Source organism: Hyla sarda, chromosome 9 (assembly GCF_029499605.1).
Source record: "Hyla sarda isolate aHylSar1 chromosome 9, aHylSar1.hap1, whole genome shotgun sequence".
Classification (NCBI taxonomy): domain Eukaryota; kingdom Metazoa; phylum Chordata; class Amphibia; order Anura; family Hylidae; genus Hyla; species Hyla sarda.
The window spans coordinates 175346778-175371143 of NC_079197.1; the positions used below are offsets into that span (position 1 = coordinate 175346778).

The 24366-nt window shown below is 45.8% G+C and overlaps 1 protein-coding gene across 2 annotated transcripts in view; it reads right to left on the bottom strand.

The window, feature by feature from the left end:
- Positions 1–692: 692 nt before the first annotated feature.
- The window catches only part of BRWD3 (bromodomain and WD repeat domain containing 3), a 64406-nt gene continuing 40732 nt past the window's right edge, over positions 693–24366 (bottom strand). The window contains exons 22-40 of one of the 2 annotated variants that reach the window (XM_056538982.1): positions 23662–23738; positions 21768–21936; positions 20671–20787; positions 19681–19788; positions 17193–17317; positions 15118–15200; positions 14818–14929; positions 14168–14229; positions 11970–12125; positions 11754–11874; positions 9184–9309; positions 9018–9102; positions 8873–8941; positions 8658–8798; positions 7650–7802; positions 7309–7478; positions 6904–7037; positions 4256–4405; positions 693–3414 (exon numbers count right to left, since the gene is read on the bottom strand). In XM_056538982.1, coding sequence (XP_056394957.1) covers positions 2633–3414; positions 4256–4405; positions 6904–7037; positions 7309–7478; positions 7650–7802; positions 8658–8798; positions 8873–8941; positions 9018–9102; positions 9184–9309; positions 11754–11874; positions 11970–12125; positions 14168–14229; positions 14818–14929; positions 15118–15200; positions 17193–17317; positions 19681–19788; positions 20671–20787; positions 21768–21936; positions 23662–23738 — 2940 coding nt within the window. In that variant the 3' untranslated portion in view covers positions 693–2632. Of the gene's footprint in view, positions 3415–4255; positions 4406–6903; positions 7038–7308; positions 7479–7649; positions 7803–8657; positions 8799–8872; positions 8942–9017; positions 9103–9183; positions 9310–11753; positions 11875–11969; positions 12126–14140; positions 14230–14817; positions 14930–15117; positions 15201–17192; positions 17318–19680; positions 19789–20670; positions 20788–21767; positions 21937–23661; positions 23739–24366 lie in introns of both variants that reach the window. The other variant, XM_056538981.1, reaches the window with a different exon arrangement.

Sequence of the window (24366 nt, forward strand, 5' to 3'; positions counted from 1 at the left end):
AGCAGCTTTTTTGTCTTGTCCACAGTGCTCTCTGCTGACACCTGATGCCCGTATCAGGAACTGTCCAGAGCAGGAGAAAATCCCCATAGCAAACCTATGCCGCTCTGGACAGTTCCTGACACGGACAGAGGTGTCAGCAGAGAGCACTGTGGACAAGACAAAAAAATTAAAAAAAGAAAAGAATTTCCTCTGTAGCATACAGCTGCTAAAAAGTACTGGAAGGGTAAAGATTCTTTAATAGAAGTCATTTACAAATCTGCTTAACTTTCTGGCACCAGTTGACTTATAAAGACCTAAAAAAAAGGTTTTACACCGGAGTACCCCTGGTACTCCGGAGGAAAATATTTTTTTTATATTTAAAAATCTAAAAAACTTGTGCCAGAAAGCTAAACAGATTTGCAAATTACTTCTATATAAAAAATCTTAATCCTTCCAGTACTTATCAGCTGCTGTATGCTCCACAGGAAGTTGTGTAGTTCTTTCCAGTCTGACCACAGTGCTCTCTGCTGACACCTCTTTCCGAGTCAGGAACTGTTTATTATTGGGATTTGCTCCTGCTCTGGACAGTTCCAGGAATGGACAGAGGTGTCAGCAGAGAGCACAGTGGTCAGACTGGAAAGAACTTCACAACTTCCTGTGGAGCATACAGGAGCTGATAAGTACTGGAAGGGTTAAGAGTTTTATATAGAAGTCCTATACAAATCTGTTTAACTTTCTGGCACAAACTTTTTTTTCTTCTGGAGTACCCCTTTAAAACAAGGGGACAGAAAATAGGGGGGGGGGGGGGATGTCGGACATGTGCATTTAACTCTATGGGTCCGGACGCGATGCTTCTCCTCCCTTCAGCTCTGTGGACTCTATTTTGGTTTTGCTTTGTCCGGCACATTGAGTTGGTTGGTCACATGTTCAAATGCTGCTCTATTATAATGGGAGGAGGGGGCTAAAAAGTCTGACCCTCACCAACCAGATGAGCGTTTCCTCCAGAATGCCTCCAGCTGTTGCAAAACTACAACCCCAGCCATCTGGTTGGGAAAAAAACTGTCCTAAGCACTGCTGTTGCTGAGAGGATAGGAAAGCCATTATTTACCTTTTGGGGAAATTAAGGATCATCTATAGATCAGTGTTTCCCAACTAGTCTGCCCCAAGCTGAGAGTTCTAGTTTTGCAATAGCTGAAGGCATCCTGGTTGGGAAACACTGCCCTAAGCACTGACATTGCTCTGGCTGAGACAAGGGGGAAGCCATGATTTACCTTTTAGGGAAAGTAAGGATCATCTAGATCCGTGTTTTCCAACCAGTGTGCCCCCAGCTTTCGGAAAAACTACAACTCCCTGCATGCCTTTGGATGCAACAGGTGAGACACCCTGGTTGTGGAAACACTATAGAAGATGAGTGTCCCCCTCCCCCCCCCCCCCCCACTTTTATGCACCAAGTGTTAATTAAAGTAGCTTTAACATGGCGGCACCACCGGCCGCGGTACGAAACCTAGCCTGTGATTCCCGCCAATGACCACAGACGCGTACATTAACCTAGACATCTCCCTGACCATCGCCTATCCAATCTCCAACCAGAACCGGGGTCTGCAGATTTTATCCGGAACGAGATCAACCCGTAATGGCGAAATAAGGAGCGAGCGCCACCGCAAAAGGCGACTTGAGCCTATAGAAGCCATAAAGGAGCACCAGGCTCAGCCGCCTACACATAGATACAATAAATATCACCTTAACGCAACAGTCACAAATCTGCAGCTCCGAAGTGCAAAACATAGAGACCCCTCCCGCCCACAATATACTCGCGTCTACAGCGGCTTTATACCGCCACCCCGAATCCTCAGTAACAATCGCACAAACTCTGACCTGACCCCCCACCCCGGGACTCGCGTCCTTCTTAGTTCACAGTCGCAACCGATGCGTCAGAGGTAGTTTTCAAGCTGCCAACGCAAAAAAAAAATAAAAAAAATGGCTACGAAACTTCCGGTAACCACCAGGAGGCGCAATGCAGAGAGGGATGGAAATCATATTTACAAAGGCACAGGTACTACAGAGAGCCGAAAAAAACACAACACGAGAAGCGGACTGACCCCCGTGGGCGCTAATACATTTGGCATTGGAAGTTTTGTCTATTGTGATCCCCCCCCCCCCCCCATCCCCCCAAAAAAATAATAAAAAAAAAGAAAAAGTAAAAACTGTAAACATTTAGGAGCTGCCATCTGGGTTGGAGTCTTGTGCAAAAAATATGAATTTCTGTACTTTAAGCATAAAGTCACAAAACCATATAAAATCTCTATAAAAAGGTGCTTAACTATGATACACATGAAAAAGCTGTCGTCACGATCTATAGAAAATAACAAAAAACACGGCGGTGCGGAGTTCATGGGGCGCAGGACGCTGCACCCCCCGGATATCTGTAGTGTTGGCGGTAAATATATATATTGTCTTAAGACCTCACGAATAAGGCTGGCCCTTTAAAAGATGACGGGACGTGAATACTTATGACAACAGCATCAAGAAAAAAAAAAAAAGCACCAAGTAAGTAAAACAGTCCGACTCCACCCCAAAAATATACTACGTGGAATTTCTTTTCCGGTAAAATCCCTGCAGTGGATGAGTCCGTTGGGGAGAGTGTCGGCCGCTGTCAGCCGTTCCAGCCCATCAGGTGGCTGACCCTGGCCTTCTCCGTCATCTTCCTCACCCTTCCCGATCTGGAGGTGCCCAGATTTAAGGGGTCATCGACCTGCAGTGGGCCCTCGGGCTCGTTGTCGGAGTCGTCATCGTTGTACAGAACTGTCCTCCTGCCCTGGTTTCGGGTGTTGATCCGCGGCTTCTTCCTCTCCCGCTCTGCATAGTCGCTCTTGTCTCCATCGTCCTCGTCATGGTCCTCGCTGACGTCCTCGTCCGTTAGTTGCTGTAATGCTGCTGGACTGTGGGGCGGTTCCTTTTTTGGGGTTCCCCTCCCTCTGCCACGACCTCTCCCCTTTTTGACTTCGACACCTCGTAAGGGATAACTCTTTGGCCGGCCCCTTCCCCTGCCCCTCCCCCGGCCTCTGCCCTTCCCTTTGGGTTTGCCATCACTTGTAGTGCTCCCTCGCTTCCTCTTGAGCTTTGTCCGTGATACTTTGGTGTAATCATGGTCCCCGTCTACGTAGTCCTGGTCGGATTTGGCTGAGGATTCGGGGTCTGAGCTGCATTCGGACTCTGACCCGCTCTTTGAACTCTGGCTCGATTCGGAATGGCCGCTTGCGGAGGGTGAGGGCGGTGGTTTCTTGGTTTCGTCCTCCTCCTCTTCTTTCTCCTGTTCCACTTTCTTCTCTTCTTCCCCTTGGCTTCCGTCTTCTTCGGAGGAGGAGGAGCTCAGCAGCTTTCTTCTGGGTTTTGGCGCGTCTTCGCCATTTGTTAGTGGCCCATTGGTCAGTTCGGCTGTGAAGAGACAAGAACATCTGTGAGCAGAGCCGAACGTAGAGCGAAGAACTATGAGTCCCCTAAGAGTGTTTCTCAACCAGCGTGCTACTACAACTGCAACTCCTAGCACCTATTTTACAAAACAGCGCCACACCTGTCCTCAGGCCATGAGTGGTATCACAGCTGTCGTGCTATTTTTACCAATAAAATTATAGGTTCTGATATGAGAGGTACGATATCAAATGTTGTTGATCATAATTAGTCATTCATAACCGAGTTATGGTATTATTATCCTTACGACACAATGGAGGCCCCAGCGAGATAGTATCTCATACACAATTAGGCCTTAGTGTCGAAGGTATTCCCCGATACATCTCTGTTCTATTCACTTCAATGAAAAGGAGTTACAATACCACACACGACCTGAGGACAGGTGTGGCGCTGTTTTCTAATCCTGGCTAACCCCTTTACATTAAATACCCCCATCCCTTAATTTCCTGACAATGCACCAACCAGGCCACCCATAGCAGTGCCGCATGGTTTGTGTTCATGGTATGTACCCCTTCATTCTTGGGGGAGCATTTCACTCAGAATATACAACCATATCCTAGTTAAATCGGTTTCTGGGAAAGCGGGGTGAGAAGCGGGACAGAGGTAGGGCTAAGCAAGACTGCAGAATGGAGTCCCAAAAATCGAGGCATGCAATATGGCCGCCATTCCAGCCACAGTTCTATTTCCTTAACCAGTGTGCATCGGTCTCTTGCAAAACTACAACTTCCAACAGGCCCGGACAGCCGTTGGCTGTCCGGGCATGTTGGGAGTTGTAGTTTTGCAACAGCAGACACCTCTTGATCTTTACCTGTCACCGGTGAGGACTTGGCCCTGGAGCTGCTCGCTGCTTCTTCTTCGGTGTCGCTTTTGTTCTGGGTGTTTGGTTTGGAAGACGACGGCTCCTCCTCCATCTCCTCATCTGCAGAGACGTGGCCGGGCTCCGGCGGGGAGTCCAACACTACAACAGAGATCAGCGATCAGCGATCACCACCGGATTCTATAACTGCTGGAAAGGTGAGTAAGACTAAAGGACCCCCCCCCCCCCACCACCATGCCCTCGACCCTGAAGCCCACCAACGCTTCATCACAGGAATATCCATATCTGTGGAGAAGACTACTTGCCTAAATAAGCAATCAACGTGTAAGCCCCTCCCACTAGAAAACGGCAGAAAGTGTAAGTATAGATTTCTTGTATCAGACAGTCTCTATCCTGTATATGTGTGTAACCACTAAGACAGTGTCTCCCAAGCCCTCAAGTGTTTTCAGGATTCCCTTAGTCTTTCACATGTGATATGGTTCTGGTCAGTGCATCTGGCATCAGCAACTGTGTTGGGTGGGATACCCCTAAACCATGTCGGGGTAACTTGAGGACTGCACTTGAGAAACCTGTCGGGGGGGGGGGGTACTTGAGGACTGTGCTTGAGAAACTTGTAGGGGGTACTTGAGGATGGCGCCCCGGAAACCTGTCGGGGGAACTTGTGGACTGCGCTTGAGAAACCTTAGATTTAAAAACTTGGGGGGGGGGGGGGGGGGGGGGGGGGGGGGGGGATGGGGCGGGGAGCAGAGAAAAGGGAATATTTAATGTGAGGGGCAAAGCACAGGGGGCATTATATGTGAAGAACACATGACAGGTGGGGCCCTGTGCTGTGCTCCTCACATATAATGCCCCATGTCCTGTGCCCCTCACATATAATGCCCCATGTCCTGTGCCCCTCACATATAATGCCCCATGTCCTGTGCCCCTCACATATAATGCCCCATGTCCTGTGCCCCTCACATATAATGCCCCATGTCCTGTGCCCCTCACATATAATGCCCCCTGAGGGGACAGGACAGGGGGCATTATATGTGTGAGGGGCGCACGACGGGGGCATTAAATGTGTGAGGGGCGCACGACGGGGGCATTATATGTGTGAGGGGCGCACGACGGGGGCATTATATGTGTGAGGGGCGCACGACGGGGGCATTATATGTGTGAGGGGCACACGACGGGGGCATTATATGTGTGAGGGGCGCACGACGGGGGCATTATATATGTGAGGGGCGCACGACGGGGGCATTATATATGTGAGGGGCGCACGACGGGGGCATTATATGTGTGAGGGGCACACGACGGGGGCATTATATGTGTGAGGGGCACACGACGGGGGCATTATATGTGTGAGGGGCACACGACGGGGGCATTATATGTGTGAGGGGCGCACGACGGGGGCATTATATGTGTGAGGGGCGCACAACGGGGGCATTATATGTGTGAGGGGCGCATGACGGGGGCATTATATGTGTGAGGGGCGCATGACGGGGGCATTATATGTGAGGGGCGCATGTGGCCCAGCCTCACCCAGCCTCTACCTCCAGTGTCCCCCAGATAATTTGAGTTTGAGACCCCTGTTGTAGGGGGAACTTGAGGACTGTGCTTGGGAAATGTGTAAAAACGCTAGCGTTTTTGGCGCCTGTTCACACTGTATTTAAACATGTGATGTACCTAATGTCTGTTATGCTGATCTGATGAAGAGGGGGTTACCCTTGAAACACGTCATCTGTTAATTTATTATTTTAATAATAAATATGATCCCTGCAAGGATCTTTTACAATTAACCTATGGTGTTTGAGCAAGCAGCGCCTGGAATCCATTGGTGTCTTTTTTCCTATTCTCCTCGCATGCTACTACAGGACAGGATCCCCTGATTCCTGAGGACCCTCCGGCTGAGCAGCCTGCTCCACCGCTATACCTCTATCAGAGGTGATATGCAATTTATCCTCCACTCTATGGTGAGCGGTAGAGATGAGCGAACTTACAGTAAATTCGATTCGTCACGAACTTCTCGGCTCGGCAGTTGATGACTTTTCCTGCATAAATTAGTTCAGCTTTCCGTTGCTCCCGTGGGCTGGAAAAGGTGGATACAGTCCTAGGAGACTCTTTCCTAGGACTGTATCCACCTTTTCCAGCCCACCGGAGCACCTGAAAGCTGAACTAATTTATGCAGGATAAGTCATCAACTGCCGAGCCGAGAAGTTCGTGACGAATCGAATTTACTGGAAGTTCGTTCATCTCTAGTGAGCGGCCACCGATAAGGTGCTACACTATTTTAATCTATCCTAAGGCGCCGTTCGCGGTCTTCTTTTCTCTTCACATTTCCACACATTATAAAATATGGATTTTTCCTGTAGTACTGTATATAGTAAATGTGTGAATATATTTCTGCATTGTGTTGTGTATTATGATTACATGTGTTTATCATGTGTGTATTATATGTGTATCATTACGTACGTATACGCATGTGTATTATACATATATTTTGTTTTTTTTTAACCGCCGCAGATGACGATCGTACATGTCACCATATATACATCACGTCACTGCTGCGCCTGCGCTCGGATGTCACGTGTCGATGTAACACCCACAGAATTCATTCTATTTTACACACAGGGGCGACAATGATTCTTGAGCCTTACTGTCAGAGGAGGAGGAGGAGAATGATGAGGAAGAGGAGGAGGATGATGAGGATGATGAAGAGCTGCTCCTCAGGAGGGGAAGGGGGTTACTCTGCAGGACCCTCTGCTGAATCTTCCTCGGTTTTCCTTTTGGACTAAAGAATAAATAAAAATGAAATAAAAATAAATAAAGTTAAAAAAAAAAATGAAATAAATAAAATATACAAATAAATACATAAAATGAAATAAAAAAAATAAATACATAAATAAATAAAATAAAATATACAAATAAATACATAAAATAAAAAATAAATAAATAAATAAATAAAATAAAAATAAGTAAAATAAATGAATACATTAAAAGATCACAAACTGGACTCTCAGACCTCCGTATCATCTGAACAGGCGGCAGGCGGCTCTTGTTACCTGGTGGCTCTGCTGGAGGCGGAGGAGCTGCTGCTGCTGCTGCTGCGGATCCTCTTCCTGTAGCGCTGTCTCTTCCGCTGCTGCAGCTGCATGGCCAGCTTGTAGTCTGAGATGATGTCTTTGATGTAGGATTCACACAGAGCAGATAATCGGAGAGTCATACTGTAAATCTATGGGGGGAGAGACAATGGCCTGGAGTAAGGAAAGATGGCCGCTGCTGTGGAAAGTCGTCAGTGCTTCGCCTTTTATGCTCTTGTATTGCACTGACATGACTTTGACCACAGACAGGTATACATCACCCCACGTATAAGACAACATTATCTGTATGGAGGATCGCTCACCCTGGATTTCTTGTTTGGAGTGTAAGCTTTGGAGTTACTAAAGATAAGTCGGACGTCCTGCCCAAAGTCCAGTGGATCGCTGTACTCTCCGGCCTCCAGTCTGGCCTTGACGGTGCTGAAATCCATTGGATTGTCAATGATGTCCTGGTAATCCTGGAGCAATGACATCAGAGGTTAATAAACCCAGAAGAAAATGCAGCCACAGTAGTCCCAGCATACAATCCCTCCACCCCCACTACGAGATATCAAATGCAGTGTAGGAATCTCTGCACATGACCTATGGTTCTGTACACAGTACTACACATGCCCTACGGTTCACACATGGGCCAGCGCATGCTCTACGGTACAACATATGGGTCAGTGCATGCTCTACGGTACAGCACATGGGCCAGCGCATGCTCTACGGTACAACATATGGGTCAGTGCATGCTCTACGGTACAACACATGATGCAGCGCATGCCCTACGGTTCACACATGGGCCAGCACATGCTCTACCGTACAACACATGGGCCAGCGCATGCTCTACGGTACAACATATGGGTCAGTGCATGCTCTACGGTACAACATATGGGTCAGTGCATGCTCTACGGTACAGCACATGGGTCAGTGCATGCTCTACGGTACAACACATGATGCAGCACATGCCCTACGGTACAACCCATGGGCAAACGCATGCACTTCGATTCTACACATGGTGCAGCGCATGCTCTACAGTACAACCCATGGGTCAGCGCATGCCCTACGGTACAACCCATGGGCCAACGCATGCACTTCGATTCTACACATGGTGCAGCGCATTCCCTACAGTTCTACACATGGTGCAGCGCATTCCCTACAGTTCTACACATGGTGCCGCGCATTCCCTACAGTTCTAGACATGGTGCCGCGCATTCCCTACAGTTCTAGACATGGTGCCGCGCATTCCCTACAGTTCTACACATGGTGCCACGCATTCCCTACAGTTCTAGACAGGGCACAGCACATGACCTATGGTTTCACAGACTTACAGGATAGGAGACTCTGTTGACCGGCTGTCTGAAGGGCTCGGAGTCCTCCCGCTCGTAGATCAGGTCCAGCAGCTCCTTGCACTTGTCCTTCCATGAATCGGGATTAGATCTCAGTAGATTCCTCTTGGTGCGTCGTGTTATCTACAGGGACACATTTTATCAGTATGGCAGCGGGTGTCCAGGGAAGACTTTTATAGGATAAGAGATCTACTGACCAGAGGTTTACTCATGGCTCGTCCTGCGGAGGTCCCCGGACCATCTGAGTCCATATCAGCCGCCGCGCTCTGCAGGACAAGACAAAGTGTGAGCTCACGTGTACGAAACCTCAGCTGAGAGGACACTGCGGGTCTAACGTCTCACCTCACCCTCCTCCTCCTCCACATCGCTGACGCCCTCGCACTTCACCTCCTTGTAAATCTCCAGAATGTCATCACAGTCCACATCTCTGGAAACAGAAGAGAAGCCGTGAGGAAGCGGCAGATCGCACGGGAGATACCGCGGCGGGGTGAAGGTGCGGCGCACTCACCTGATGAATCGCAGCAGCACATCCGTCACAATCTTGGCAGCTTTCACAATGGGAGAATTTGGTTCGTTGAAGGTCCGGGCGTTGTGTTCTATGTAACGCACCTCCCACATCAGTGCAGAGATCCTCCTGTCAGACGGACGCAATAAACACGTTACATGACAAAATCAGAGACTTCACAAGACGCACCAAAAAAATAAAATAAAAAATCTCAGTATTTTGTAATGGTTTTTGCATCTTGGAAAGCTGGGTAACAACATGGCCGTCTAAGTATCTTTCATTCAGAAGTGTTTTCATTCATCAGCACTAGAGATGAGCGAACTTACAGTAAATTCGATTCGTCACGAACTTCTCGGCTCGGCAGTTGATGACTTTTCCTGCGTAAATTAGTTCAGCTTTCAGGTGCTCCGATGGGCTGGAAAAGGTGGATACAGTCCTAGGAAAGAGTCTCCTAGGACTGTATCCACCTTTTCCAGCCCACCGGAGCACCTTTTTGCAAGAAAATTTAAATGCTTAAAATTGTCCTTTAATAACGCTTTTATTTTTCCATATACTTTTATTTTTCTAGTAATTTAACTAGAGATGAGTCATCAACTACCGAGCCGAGAAGTTCGTGACGAATCGAATTTACTGTAAGTTCGCCCATCTCTAAAATTAACCACTGAAATGTAATTACTTTTTAAAATTTGTGTTTACTGTGCTTAAAACTGCCCTATTCTAACCCCTATTACTTTTTTCTTTCATATACCGGGATGTATGAGGGTCATTTTTGTTTTGATGGGACTTTATGATCTCTTTTCAGTCATTTTTTTTCTGGTATACAAAGTGACCAAAAAAACAATTCTGCCTTTTTTTTTTTTTATACACACCATTAACTAGAGACGAGCGAAGTTACAGTGATTCGATTCGTCACGAACTTCTCGGCTCGGCGGTTGCTGACTTTATCCTGTATAAATTCATTCAGGTGCTCCGGTGGCTGGAAAAGGTGGATACAGTCCTAGAAGAGTCTCCAGCCACCGGAGCACCTGAACTAATTTATGCAGGATAAAGTCAGCAACCGCCGAGCCGAGAAGTTCGTGACGAATCGAATCACTGTAACTTCGCTCATCTCTACCATTAACCACATTTCCGCACCAGTTGATACCACATGTTTATTTTTATTAACTTTATTTTATTTAAAAATTAGAAAAGGCAGGTTATTTAAACCTTTATAAGGGGAGGGGCTTATTCACATTTATTAACACTTTTTTTATTACTATTTTTTAGTCCCCATAGAAGACTATTACATGCAATATTTGAATTGCAAACAGTGAACATTGCTATAGAACAGCATTGATCAGTGTTATCGGCGCTCCATTGCTACAGGCTGCTTGCACAGCGCCGATCAGATGGCACGGAGGCAGGTAGGGACCCTCTTATCCATCATCTAAGCTAATTGGGACCCCCCAATTTCATGGCAGATCAGCCATGAAATCCGACATCAAATTCTGACATCAAATTTGAGTGCGACATCTAAATGTATTAAAGCCTGATTGGTGATGTCCGCCATTATCCAAGGAGCTCCTGAGTGCGCTTCATACATCCGGAGCGGGCGCAGGGTATAAATGTACAACCTTAAATGGGCGCCATCATTATAACTAATTAATGGTAGATAAAAAAAATATTTCTAATGTACTCTGTTTAAAAAATAAAATTAAGTTTTCTATGTTTTATTGTGTTTAAAAAAGCTGCCACTAGGTGTCTCCCTACTTGTCCAGAGCACATTTCCCCCATCTCTGGCACAGACTTTGGACTCCTGCTGGCCTGGCAAAAGTCCAAAATCAGGAAATGCAGTCTGGAACACTGAGGGGGGGCTGGGGTGCAGCCTTAGCCAATCATAGCTCATCTCACACTGAACGGCTCTGGGCTGTGTGTAGCAGAGTGAGGGAGGAAGTTCTCCCCTGTATGGCTTCAGATGATGTCACAGCCTGCTGGGGAACGCCCCTTCCCAGTCTGTGAATCTGACTGAGACTTAGCAGAAAATACAGAGCGATATCAAGGTAGAAAACTAAAAAATAATAAAAATAAAGGCCGGGGGTGGTTTATCATGATGGGGGCAGTGACCTGGGAGGATTATAAAATGTAACAAGATCATGACAGGTACAGTTTAAGAAGTTAAAACTGCATAACAACACTGCTGAAGACTTGTTACAATGTATTACTGCAGGTAGGAGCCAAAAACATGGGGGGCAAATATTTGCTACCAATGTGTTTGGCTCATCGAGGATTGTCTAAGACTGATACATTGTAACTAGGTCTCAGCTCTTTTAAGTACTACACACGTGCAAGCTTAAACCTAATAGTTATATAGGTTCTTATGCCAGTGTTTCCTAACCAGCGTGCCTCCAGCTGTTGCAAAACTACAACTCCCAGCATGCCCGGACAGCCTTTGGCTGTCCGGGCATGCTGGGAGTTGTAGTTTTGCAACAGCTGGAGGCACGCTGGTTAGGAAACACTGGCATAGAACCTATATAACTATAGGTTGTAGTTTTGCAACAGCTGGAGGCACACTAGTCACATTTACACACTCTCACCTGTAGAAACGACTCTCCAGCCTCTTCCTCACGGTGCTCAGGTCGGTCGGATAGGCCACCACCGTGCAGTACAGAGGATAGGCGCCGAGATCCACGGGGGCGCTAAACGGGCTGGTGAACTCTGATGACATAAAGTGCAGGAAGTCCCTATTAGCGCCTCCGGTGGCGTGGCACTGTTACTACATACCAGACACTATAAAAAAAAGGACAACCCACCGAGGTCAAGCAGCTGGTCGATCCCGCGGATCACGCGCTCGCACACTTCATCTCGGGACTGCGATCCCCACTCGCCTTCCTGTGGTTTATACTGGAGCGCCTTCAGCTCCTCCGCTGTGACCGGGACGCCGGCGCCAACTTCGTCCGGAAGAGGAACTGCAGAGCGGAAATCAGTCATAAATGTCATACAAACCCCCTGCCACTAACACTCCCCAATTACCACGGAATACATACAGAGTAGTGAGCATGCACTCGCCCGCGCACACTCACATTTCCTCCACTGACCAATGAGAGTACACTCATCCTCCTCTCCACTCACTGACAGGCCCTCAGATAACAGTGTATAATGAGCAGAGAGGTAACACGTGCATGTACACCCGCTCATACCCTCCTCCGAGTATGAGAGCACACTCCCCTCCCCCTGCACTCATCGTATACAGAGATAGAGAGGTAAGGCTGCTTTCACACTTTATAATTTCTCAGTTTTAAATGATGAGCGAACTTACAGTAAATTCGATTCGTCACAAACTTCTCGGCTCGGCAGTTGATTACTTTTCCTGCATAAATGAGTTCAGCTTTCCGGTGCTCCGGTGGGCTGGAAAAGGGGGATACAGTCCTAGGAGACTCTTTCCTAGGACTGTATCCACCTTTTCCAGCCCACCGGAGCACCGGAAAGCTGAACTAATTTATGCAGGAAAAGTTATCAACTGCCGAGCCGAGAAGTTCGTGACGAATCGAATCGACGAGGGGTACTCCGGTGGAAAACTTTTTTATTTTAAAATCAACTGGTGCCAGAAAGTTAAAACAGATTTGTAAATTACTTCTATTAAAAATTCTTAATCCTTCCAGTACTTATTAGCTGCTGAATACTACAAAGGAAATTCTTTTCTTTTTGGAACACAGAGCTCTCTGCCGACATCATGACCACAGTGCTCTCTGCTGACATCTCTGTCCATTTTAAGAACTGTCCAGAGTAGGAGAAAATCCCCATAGAAAACATATGCTGTTCTGGACAGTTCCTAAAATGGACAGAGATGTCAGCAGAGAGCACTGTGCTCGTGATGTCAGCAGAGAGCTCTGTGTACCAAAAAGTAAAGAATTTCCTCTGTAGTATTCAGCAGCTAATACGTACTGGAAGGATTAAGATTTTTTTTATAGAAGAATTTTACAAATCTGTTTAACTTTCTGGCACAAGTTGATAAAAAAATAATAATAATAATAATAATAATTGTTTTCCACTGGAGTAAAAATATGTTTCCTTCTGTTTAATTTTCCACTTGGAAAAAATCACAACTAGAGGTCTCCCTACCAGTCCTGGCCGCAAGGCTTTTTATTTTTTTTTTTTTTTATAGATTTCAGACTCATGCTGGAGTCCTAAATCTGACTGCAGCCAGGACACAGACAAGCTCAGCAGTGCTCCCTGCCTGTCAATCAGACAGGCAGGAGCCAGCACTGAGCTCATAGCACAGCAGGGCATACTCCTGACTCTGCCGTACTGCAGGCCCTCATTCATTTTACTATCTGAGCTCCGATCTTTCTTTTCTCTGCACTTGCAGTTGTAAACAGAGAGGAGAAGATTCCGAGCAGCCAGCTGAGCTTGTCTGTGTCCCGGCTGCAGTCTGAGATTTAGGACTCCAGCATGAGTCTGAAATCTATAAAAAGGGCTTGTGGCCAGGACTGGTAGGGAGACCCCTAGTGGTCATTTTTTTTAAAGTGGAAAATTAAAAAGAAAGAAGCATATTTTTTAATAACATGCAATTGGAAAGTTATTTTGCATACATTAATCTATAATATATGAAAAGTATTCTTGATGAAAGGTACCCATTAAACAGGCACTTGATTGTCTCAGAGATATATGAAAAGTTTCGATCAGTCAGGTTCTGAGTTTTCAGAACCCCGACCAATCACGCCGGCTGTGTCAGGTGACCAGGGAGGACTCAATTAAAGTCTATGGGGGTCCAGGTCTCAGAGAGTGGAAATAAGCGCACATTTTAGTTCATTTCCATCTTCGATCAGGGTCTGAACACTAAGACCCTGACTGATCGAAAGTTTTGTTATGTCTCTGCAACAACCCCGCCTGATAATTTATAACTGACAGGTACACTTGTGTAATGCACACTCATTTATGCCGTGCGTACACTCATTCACACATGCCCACCCCCCTCTCATACTCATAGTATATGGAGCAGCGAGCGTACTGTCTTCTGGGATCGGCTCCATGTCCCACGGGCTCATGTTCTCCCTTTCGTTGTTGTCCCAACTGGAAAAAAAAACAATTATAATCTCATAAAATCTCAATATGGGTACGTTCAGATGAAGGACCCCTACAGGGTGCCTCAGATATGCCTGCTCGGAACAGCAATATGCTGCTACGAGCAGACACACTGCTGCGATGTGCGAGACACCTCGTGGCCGCTCCCCTTACTTCCTGAACTAGGCTAAGAGCAGCCGCGATGTGAGAGTATACTGCACATGTGCGCGGCGACTCGCACATCGCAGTGTGTCTGCTCATAGCGGCATCTTGCCGCTCTGAGCAGGCAAATCTGCAGCACCCTGTAGGGGTCCATCGTCGGCCGATGCGCACCGTAAAATACGTTTTTATGCTGCAGCTCTGCCAGTGACCCGACCCTTAGTGTGTCTCCAGCTGTTTCCCCCTGCTGGCAGCGCTGTGCGACTTTGTGACTGTTCGGAGTGACTGATTGACACTGCGCGGGGAGGGGAGAGAACAGCTGGAGGCACACAAAGGGTAGGGTCAATGGCGGATTCGCAGCGTAAAATGTCTACCCTAAAAATGAGGATGCAGAAGGGGGGAGGGGGGGGGAAATCGGTGACTACTGCCTGCACTTACTGGACGCTGTAACACTGGAACAGACTGTCGGGGTACTCCATCCGGAAGGGCTGCTGACCCTCCACCATGCCAAACCACCAGGCGTCGTCGATGATGCTGCGGAAGCGATCACCTGGAGATCGAAAAACATCAAAGGATGATACACTGCGTAATGTAGAGCATTGTTTTCCAACCAGGGTGCCTCCAGCAGTTGCAAAACTACAACTCCTGGCATGCCTGGGAGTTGTAGTTTTGAAACAGCTGGAACCACCCTGGTTGGGAAACACTTTTTTTCTTTTTTATGTAGAACATGTCACCTACCGATCTGCCAGTTCCTCTCCTTCGCTTCCTTATAAAACTGATGGAGGACGAGAAAATCAATGACATCCGGCATATCGTGATATCTAGAACACATGGAACATTGTATAGTGAGACTAAACCGTACCCGCATCATCATATACCAACCACCAAAGCATCATGTGCCATCTCCCGAGGAAGATATCTGAGCGGCACCGTGCTGGAACGGATATAAAAGAAATACAAAGATTCAGCTTTGTCTTCAAGAAATTATATATTTATTTTATCTATCTATATATATATATATATATATATATATATATATATATATATATATATATATATATATATAAAATTATACAACAAGCAGATCAGATGCAGTGTAAAGCATGGGGGAGAGGCACAGCCGCAGGTGAACCTAGGAGCAGGTGGATTTGAGATACCTTGGACTCCAATAGCTAATCTGGAGTCAATGATCACAATGATCTCTTCGGAGAGCAAAACTGCAGTGTAAAGCATGTAAGGGACTTTTTTTTCCCCTCTGTCATCCAGTCCTGTGCACTGCTTGTGAGTAGATGCAGTGTTTAAGCACTTTCTGTACTTGTATACAGTGACCGGGCCCCATCTAATATAGGGCCACAGCTGTGACATCCTAATAGTCTGGGGTCCCACCAGGTATAAAGCACTGAACCTAAACCCCTGAACTGTAACCACCAGGTCACCTCACTGCACAGATGACATGTAACGGACTGATATAACACAGACATATACCACAGGGCTGTACAAAGGTCACTGCAGCTCTATATGTGATTATGATTATCCTCCTTGAAATCACTCCAGAATAAACACTCCACTCATAGTAAATCAGGGCCAATGTATCACTCCCATCATCCCTGACCCTAGGAGCTCACTATCTAATCTATCACATACAACGTATCACTCCCATCATCCCTGACCCTAGGAGCTCACTATCTAATCTATCACATACAATGTATCACTCCCATCATCCCTGACCCCAGGAGCTCACAATCTAATCTCCTATCACATACAATGTATCACTCCCATCATCCCTGACCCCAGGAGCTCACAATCTAATCTCCTATCATATACAATCTATCACTCCCATCATCCCTGACCCCAGGAGCTCACAATCTAATCTCCTATCATATACAACGTATCACTCCCATCATCCCTGACCCCAGGAGATCACAATCTAATCTCCTATCATACAATGTATCACTCCCATCATCCCTGACCCCAGGAGCTCACAATCTAATCTCCTATTATACAATGTATCACTCCCATCATCCCTGACCCCAGGAGCTTTCAATCTAATCTCCTATCATACAGTGTATCACTCCCATCATCCCTGACCCCAGGAGATCACAATCTAATCTCCTATCACATACAATGTATCACTCCCATCATCCCTGACCCCAGGAGATCACAATCTAATCTCCTATCACATACAATGTATCACTCCCATCATCCCTGACCCCAGGAGCTCACAATCTAATCTCCTATCACATACAATGTATCACTCCCATCATCCCTGACCCCAGGAGATCACAATCTAATCTCCAATCACATACAATGTATCACTCCCATCATCCCTGACCCCAGGAGCTCACAATCTAATCTCCTATCATACAATGTATCACTCCCATCATCCCTGACCCCAGGAGCTCACAATCTAATCTCCTATCACATACAATGTATCACTCCCATCATCCCTGACCCCAGGAGCTCACAATCTAATCTCCTATCACATACAATGTATCACTCCCATCATCCCTGACCCCAGGAGCTCACAATCTAATCTCCTATGATACAATGTATCACTCCCATCATCCCTGACTCCAGGAGCTCACAATCTAATCTCCTATGATACAATGTATCACTCCCATCATCCCTGACTCCAGGAGCTCACAATCTAATCTCCTATCACATACAATGTATCACTCCCATCATCCGAGGTCCCAGGAGCTCACAATCTAATCTTTGTACCTCAGATTCACATATATTAACCCTTTGGTTTCTGTGGCTTATGTAAACTCCGGGGTCTCCAGTGTTGAGGCGCAGGGGCTCAGGTCACTTACTTGAGTGAGATGGATTCTCCGCTCATCTGGCCAGTGGTGGCGTCCAGGAAGGCGAGCTTCAGGCAGCACAATGTGGGGGGCCCCACTTCATATTTTATCCCCACAATCTTCAATAATTCCTGTTCCTGGGGAAGAAACGGGAGAAGAGTTTATTATGTAAATGAGCAGCTGATGGGTGAAGGGGGAGCCCCCCCCACAATGATCAGGGACATAGCCATAATAGCCATATACATGGACTGGATGCAAGGAAATTTTACCCAAACGTGACGCAACAGCGCCACCTGCCAGACATAAAACGCAATATGAAAGTGATGCTGCAGTATTAAAGGGGAATTCCGGTGCTACAGCGTTCTGAACATTTTCTTCAGAATGCTCTGAGCCGGAGGCAGTGATCGTGACATCACACCACGCCCCCTCCATTCAGGTCTATGGGAGGGGGCGTGTCAGCCAACACGTCCCTTCCCATAGACTTGAATGGAGGGGGTGTGGTGTGACATCACGAGGGGGTGTGAACGTGGAACGCCAGGTGCTACAGGATATCGCGGGGGCCCCAGCAGCGGGACCCCAGGGATCAGACACCTTATCCCCTATCCTTTGGATTGGGGATAAGATGTCTAGCAGCAGAGTACCCCTTTAAGCAGCAGAATACCCCTTTAAGCGCTTTAATGTATTTTCAGTGCTTTCTACAAATCCACTATGGCCAGGTACAGCAATTTCATCCACAGAGCTCTTTATATCTTATATGTGACAAAAAAAAAATATATATAAATAAAATATAAAAAAAATTATATATATACACACACACACACATTTTTATTCTTTCGGAGTACCCCTTTAAATCAACGTACACACTGAAAAGCCCAGACTGCAGAGACTGTCTGCCCTGAGGATTGTTCACACCAGTGTTTCCCAACCAGGGTGCCTTCAGCTGTTGCAAAACTACAACTCCCAGCATGTCCGGACAGCCAAAGGCTGTCCGGGCATGATGGGAGTTGTAGTTTTGCAGCAGCTGGAGGCACCCTGGTTGGGGAAACTCTAGTCTACACAGTTGCTGTGCAAAGTATGAAGTCAGGAAGGCTTTACCCTTTCTGGATTTAAATCATGAACATTCTATGTTGACAGCAAGCAGATATATCGAAAATTGTGAAGAACTGACATAAAAAGTTATAATTTAAAAATGTTATTTAAAAGGGGTACTCCACTGCAAAATATATATTTTTTAAATCAACTGGTGCCAGAAAGTTAAACAGAATTGTAAATTACTTCTATTTAAAAATCTTAATCCTTCCAATACTAATCAGCTGCGATATGCTCCACATGAAGTTCTCTCCCTTTTAAATTTCTTTTCTGTCTGACCACAGTGCTCTCTGCTGACATTTTAGGAACTGTCCAGAGTAGAAGCAAATCCCCATAGAAAACCTCTCCTGCTCTGAACAATTTCTAAAATGGACAGAGGTGTCAGCAGAGAGCACTGTGGTCAGACAGAAAGCAAATTCAAAAAGAAAAGAACTTCCTGTGGAGCATACGGCAGCTGATAAGTACTTGAAGGATTAAGATTTTTTAATAGAAGTCATTCACAAATCTGTTTAACTTTCTGACACCAGTTGATTAAAAAAACACAACAACAACGTTTTCCAGTGGAGTACCCCTTTAAAAACTTTTCATTATACACCAGGGTATGTCAAGAAGATAATATAGAAACAAAGATGGCAGACAGTAAGAGTGGCACATGGTCTATCAGCCCTTTTGTTTCCCTCTTACCCCTGTCCTTATGGTCTTTTAGTACATATGGAGGTCAGAGACTGGTGCCAGAAAGTTAAACAGATTTGTAAATTACTTCTGTTAAAAAATCTTAATCCTTCCAGTACTTATTAGCTGCTGAATACTACAGAGGAAATTCTTTTCTTTTTGGAACACAGAGCTCTCTGCTGACATCACGACCACAGTGCTCTCTGCAGAACATCTCTGTCCATTTTAGGAACTGTCCAGAGCAGCATATGTTTGCTATAGGAATTTTTCTCCTACTCTGGACAGTTCTTAAAATAGACAGAGATGTCAGCAGAGAGCACTGTGCTCGTGATGTCAGCAGAGAGCACTGTGTTCCAAAAAGAAAATAACTTCCTCTGTAGTATTCAGCAGCTAATAAGTACTGGAAGGATTAAGATGTTTTAATAGAAGTAATTTACAAATCTGTTTCCCTTTCTGGCACCAGTTGATGAAAAAAAAAAAAAAATAATAAAGTTTTCCACCGGAGTACCCCTTTAAAGTATTACTGTATGGCCGTCATGTAGCTACAGAATATACCCTGTGGCATTTGTGGAAGGGGAGAGCTGGCTGCACTACAAAGCACAGCATGCCCTAGGAGGTGGAGTCCAGTAAGCTTGTAACCGGCCTCCTGTATGAGTAACCAATCACAGCAAACCACACACACCGATCCAGTACAATGAATGCTGAGCCCTGATTGGCTGTTGAGGCGCACAGAACTCACCCTGAGCTCCGTCTTATTCCACGGCTGCTTCTGCATGTTGACGCTGTAGATTTTCGCCTTCTTCACGGCTCGCACGTACGCTTCATGCCCTTGTTTAAAATAGATGACCTGCGCGGGAGGAGGAGGGGTTAAAAGGGGTACTCCGGTGGAAATGTTTTTTATTTATTTATTTTTTTTAAATCAACTGGTGCCAGAAAGTTAAACAGATTTGCAAATTACTTCTATTAAAAAATCTTAATCCTTCCAGTACTTATTAGCTGCTGAACACTACAGAGGAAATTCTTCTCTTTTTGGAACACAGAGCTCTCTACTGACATCACGAGCACAGTGCTCTCTGCTGACACCTCTGTCCATTTTAGGAACTGTCCAGGGCAGCATATGTTTGCTGTGGGGATTTTCTCCTGCTCTGGACAGTTCCTAAAATGGACAGAGATGTCAGCAGAGAGCACTGCGCTCGGGATGTCAGCAAAGAGCTCTGTGTTCCAAAAAGAAAATAATTTCCTCTGTAGTATTCAGCAGCTAATAAGTACTGGAAGGATTAAGATTTTTTAATAGAGGTAATTTACAAATCTCTTTAACTTCACCAGTTGATTTAAAAAATTTATATATATATATATATATATTTTATATATATATATATATATATATATATATATATATATATATATATATATATATTTATATTATATATATATTATATATATAAATTTTCCACCGGAGTACCCCTTTAAACGTTCAAAGTGATGATGAATTGGCCCATTCTTGGTTGCAGCATGAGACTTTTAGTTCCACTCCAATCGGAGAACAGCAAATGATTGACACAGACTGGTGTTTCCCAATCAGGGTGTCTCTTGCGGTGGCAAAACTACAAGTCCCAGCATGCCTAGACAGCCAGAGGCTATCTGGGCATAGTGGGAATTGTAGTTTCGCAGCAGCTGGAGGCACCCTGGTTGGTAAACAATGCCATAAGTTACAAGAAAACCAAGATACCTCGTCTCCCATCTGAGGGACGAAAGGAGAGCGTCGCGGAATGGTATCCAGGATCCACTGGGGCGGAATCCACTCTTCACAGGGCTCCCCCTCCATAGACAGGAACTCATTTTGCTTCTATAAAAAAAAAACGAAAACAAAAAAAACGAAGAGGATGTAAAATTGTCAACAATACAGTAAAAAGAAACTGTATTTCCCAACCAGAATGCCTCCAGCTGTTGCAAAACTACAACTCCCAGCATGCCCGGACAGCCGTTGGCTGTCCAGGCATGCTGGAAGTTGTAGTTTTGCAACAGCTGGAGGCATTCTGGTTGGGAACCACTATAAGCAATACATATGCCACAGAGGCACTTGGGAAAGATTGGTGACAAGCACTATGGGGGCTCCAGTGTTGGGTGTACTTTCACCAAGCTTTCCTGGAAGCATATTATAGCTGAATATAACTTTAAAGGGGTACTCCAGTGAATTTATTTTTTTTTTTTTTTACATCAACTGGCTCCAGAAAGTTTTGCAAATTACTTCTATTAAAAAAATAAATCTTAATCCTTGCAGTACTTATCAGCTGCTGAAGTTGAGTTCTTTTCTGTCTGACCACAGTGCTCTCTGCTGACACCTCTGTCTGTCTCAGGAACTGTCCAGAGCGGGATAGGTTTGCTATGGAGATTTGCTCTTACTCTGGACAGCAGAGGTGTCAGCAGAGAGCACTGTGGTCAGACAGAAAAGAACAACTCAACTTCAGCAGCTGATAAGTACCGGGAGGAATAAGATTTTTTTTTTTTAATAGAGGTCATTTAAAAATCTGTTTAACTTTCTGGATCCAGTTGATATAAAAAAAAAATATGGTTTTTCACTGGAATACCCCTTTAATTGGGTTATCCATTAAATTAGAAAAACATAGCAGGTTTCTTTCAAAAACAGCACCACACCTGTCCTCAGTTTTTGTCTGGTATTGCAGCTCAGTTCCATTAAAGTGAATGGAATCTGGTTGTAATACCACAAACAACCTGTTGACAGCTGTGGTGCTGTTTTTGGAAGAATGTAGCTTTGGCTTTCTCATGCAGTATGGGGTTGACTTTAGGTCAGTGAGCGGTGAGAACCTTTCTCCGCGTCTGCTTGCGTTTCCGTTGCCGATCCTCCTCCTTGGTGGGATTCTCGTCCTCAGAACTGCTGCACATCTTCCGTGTCGTCTGCCGCGTCTGTCTTTTCGGGGGCTGGAGATTAATACCGGCGTCTGCCGTCCAGTCTGAATAGTCGCTGGAGGTGTCGCTGCAACAACAGAGGATGGTGAGAAGGGCAAACCCGCAGCAATTTGCCCCAAGCCAGGTACATCAGCGGGCAAAATCCTTGTCCCCCCCCATTACCAACCCCAAGACTGGTACATCAGAGGGCAGCATCCTAACCTCTACACCCCCCCCCCCCCCACAACCAACCCCAAGCCAGGTACATCAGAGGGCAGCATCCTCACCTAGACATCCCCCCCCCCCCCCACAACCAGCCCCAAGCCAGGTACATCAGTGGGCAGCATCCTCACCTCAACACCCCCCCCCCCCCACAACCAACCCCAAGCCAGGTACATCAGTGGCAACAAGATTCCTTGGAGATATGAATCCCCTCAGGGATAACCCTGACTAGAGGCACACAAAAAGTTTTTTATATAAAACTTAACTTTTATTCTAACAAAATGAATATAGAAAATTGTGCTCAGTGGCCACTAGGTGGCAGTGGCGTATTATAAATTCAGCCCTGTGTATGGACGGGATTGGATATATTTATTATGCTATCCAGCATGTATAGGTGTATAAGCTGATTTTATTCTACTTTTATTATTAATCAGCTAGCTGGCTTCACAAGCCAATATTTTACTTTAAAAATACCCCGCATCCAGCATCGGTATAGGTTAGCTGGCTTTTTTTTCAATATTTTTGCCGCTAGTTGTTATGACATCCTCCTATATAACTCTTAGATCCATTATCACAGTGCGGAGCTAAAATGTGTCCCTCCTGTCTGACGTTTCGCTTTGAAAAAGCCAGACAATGGCGAAACGTCAGACAGGAGGGACAAATTTTAGAGACCCCCAAGGGGAATTTTTAGTTAGTAAGGTAAATCAGTGGGCAGCGTACTCACCTCAACACCCCCCCCCCCCCCCACAACCAACCCCAAGCCATGTACATCAGTGGGCAGCATCCTCACACGGAGCCAGATACATCATTGACCACTGTCCTTACCCACCCTACTACCAACCCCGAGCCAAGTAGATCAATGGGCAACATCCTCACCTCCCTCTACTACCCACCCAAACCAGGTACATCAGCAGGCAAAGGCCTCCCCTCCCCCTACTAATCAGCCTGGGCCGGATACAGGGTAAAGTCCTAAGCCCCCCCACTACCAACATACAGCTACATTACACCAAATTCTCCCCCAGTAAATAAAGCTCCTCAGTCGTCCTGAAATCTACGCCACCATTTTTTCGCTATCCATATATATTTGGAAAGCTGGGTGACCAACAAGGTGGCAGTATAACAATTCCTACAGTGTTGACAACATCTTTCCCAGAAATAGCGGCGCTACCTCCCGGGAATCGGTCCACAGGAACTCATTGGGCAATGTAGACATGAGGATATCCAAATCGTAGTGTTTCAAAAGGCCATGTCTTGTGGCACCAACCCCCTGTGATACAGTCAAATACGAAAATATAATCTACAGACAAATTTCACTTGTCAAACACAAACGCATTCCGAGACAGAGGCTTCTTCAGTGTAAATGAGTCTATAATCATCAGTATAGCCAGAGTCACACTGATGAAGATTCCTCTGTCTAGAAACCCGTTTGTGTTTGGCAAATAATATTTGTTAGTTATATCCACATATTAAACTGACTGGCACCAAACATAAGAGATCAAAAAGATCATGTGATCAAAAACTGCTCATGTGATCAGTTCTGATCCTCAGGACAACGATCATATAGATTACATTCCACAGGGAATAGGATTACCTAGAGGAGCTCTCAGTCTGCCATGGAGGAGCCACTTCACCATCAGACGCATCACTGGACGCACGCGATTCCTCATCCTGCAAATACAGAGAAATTATATTGTTAAAGGGGTACTCCGGTGGAAAACCATTTCAAATCAACTGGTGCTAGAAAGGTAAACAGATTTGTAAATTACTTCTATTAAAAAAATCTTAATCCTTCCAGTACTTAGCTGCTGTATGCTCCAGAGGAAGTTGGGTAGTTCTTTCCAGTCTGACCACAGTGCTCTCTGCTGACACCTCTGTCCATGTCAGGAACTGTCCAGATCAGGAGAGATTTGCTATGGAGATTTGCTCCGGCTCTGGATAGTTCCTGACACAGACAGCAGAGAGCACTGTGGTCAGACAGAAAATAACTACACAACTTCCTCTGTAGAATACAGCAGCTGATAAGTACTGGAAGGATTAAGATTTTTTAATGGAAGCAATTTACAAATCTGTACAACTTCGTAGCACCAGTTGATTTGAATCTCCCCCCCCCCCCTTTAATTCAATTCAGTGTTTTTCCAGTGTGTCTCCAAGTGTGCAAAACTACTACCACTACTTATGTTTGTGTGTGCTGCAATGCCCTATAGCAAAGTGCAGGTTTGAGGAAAGGAAATGACATAGCAAAGGAGTTCAGTGGTTGGAGGAGAGCACTTGTTTCTTTCTTCATTGACTTTAGACC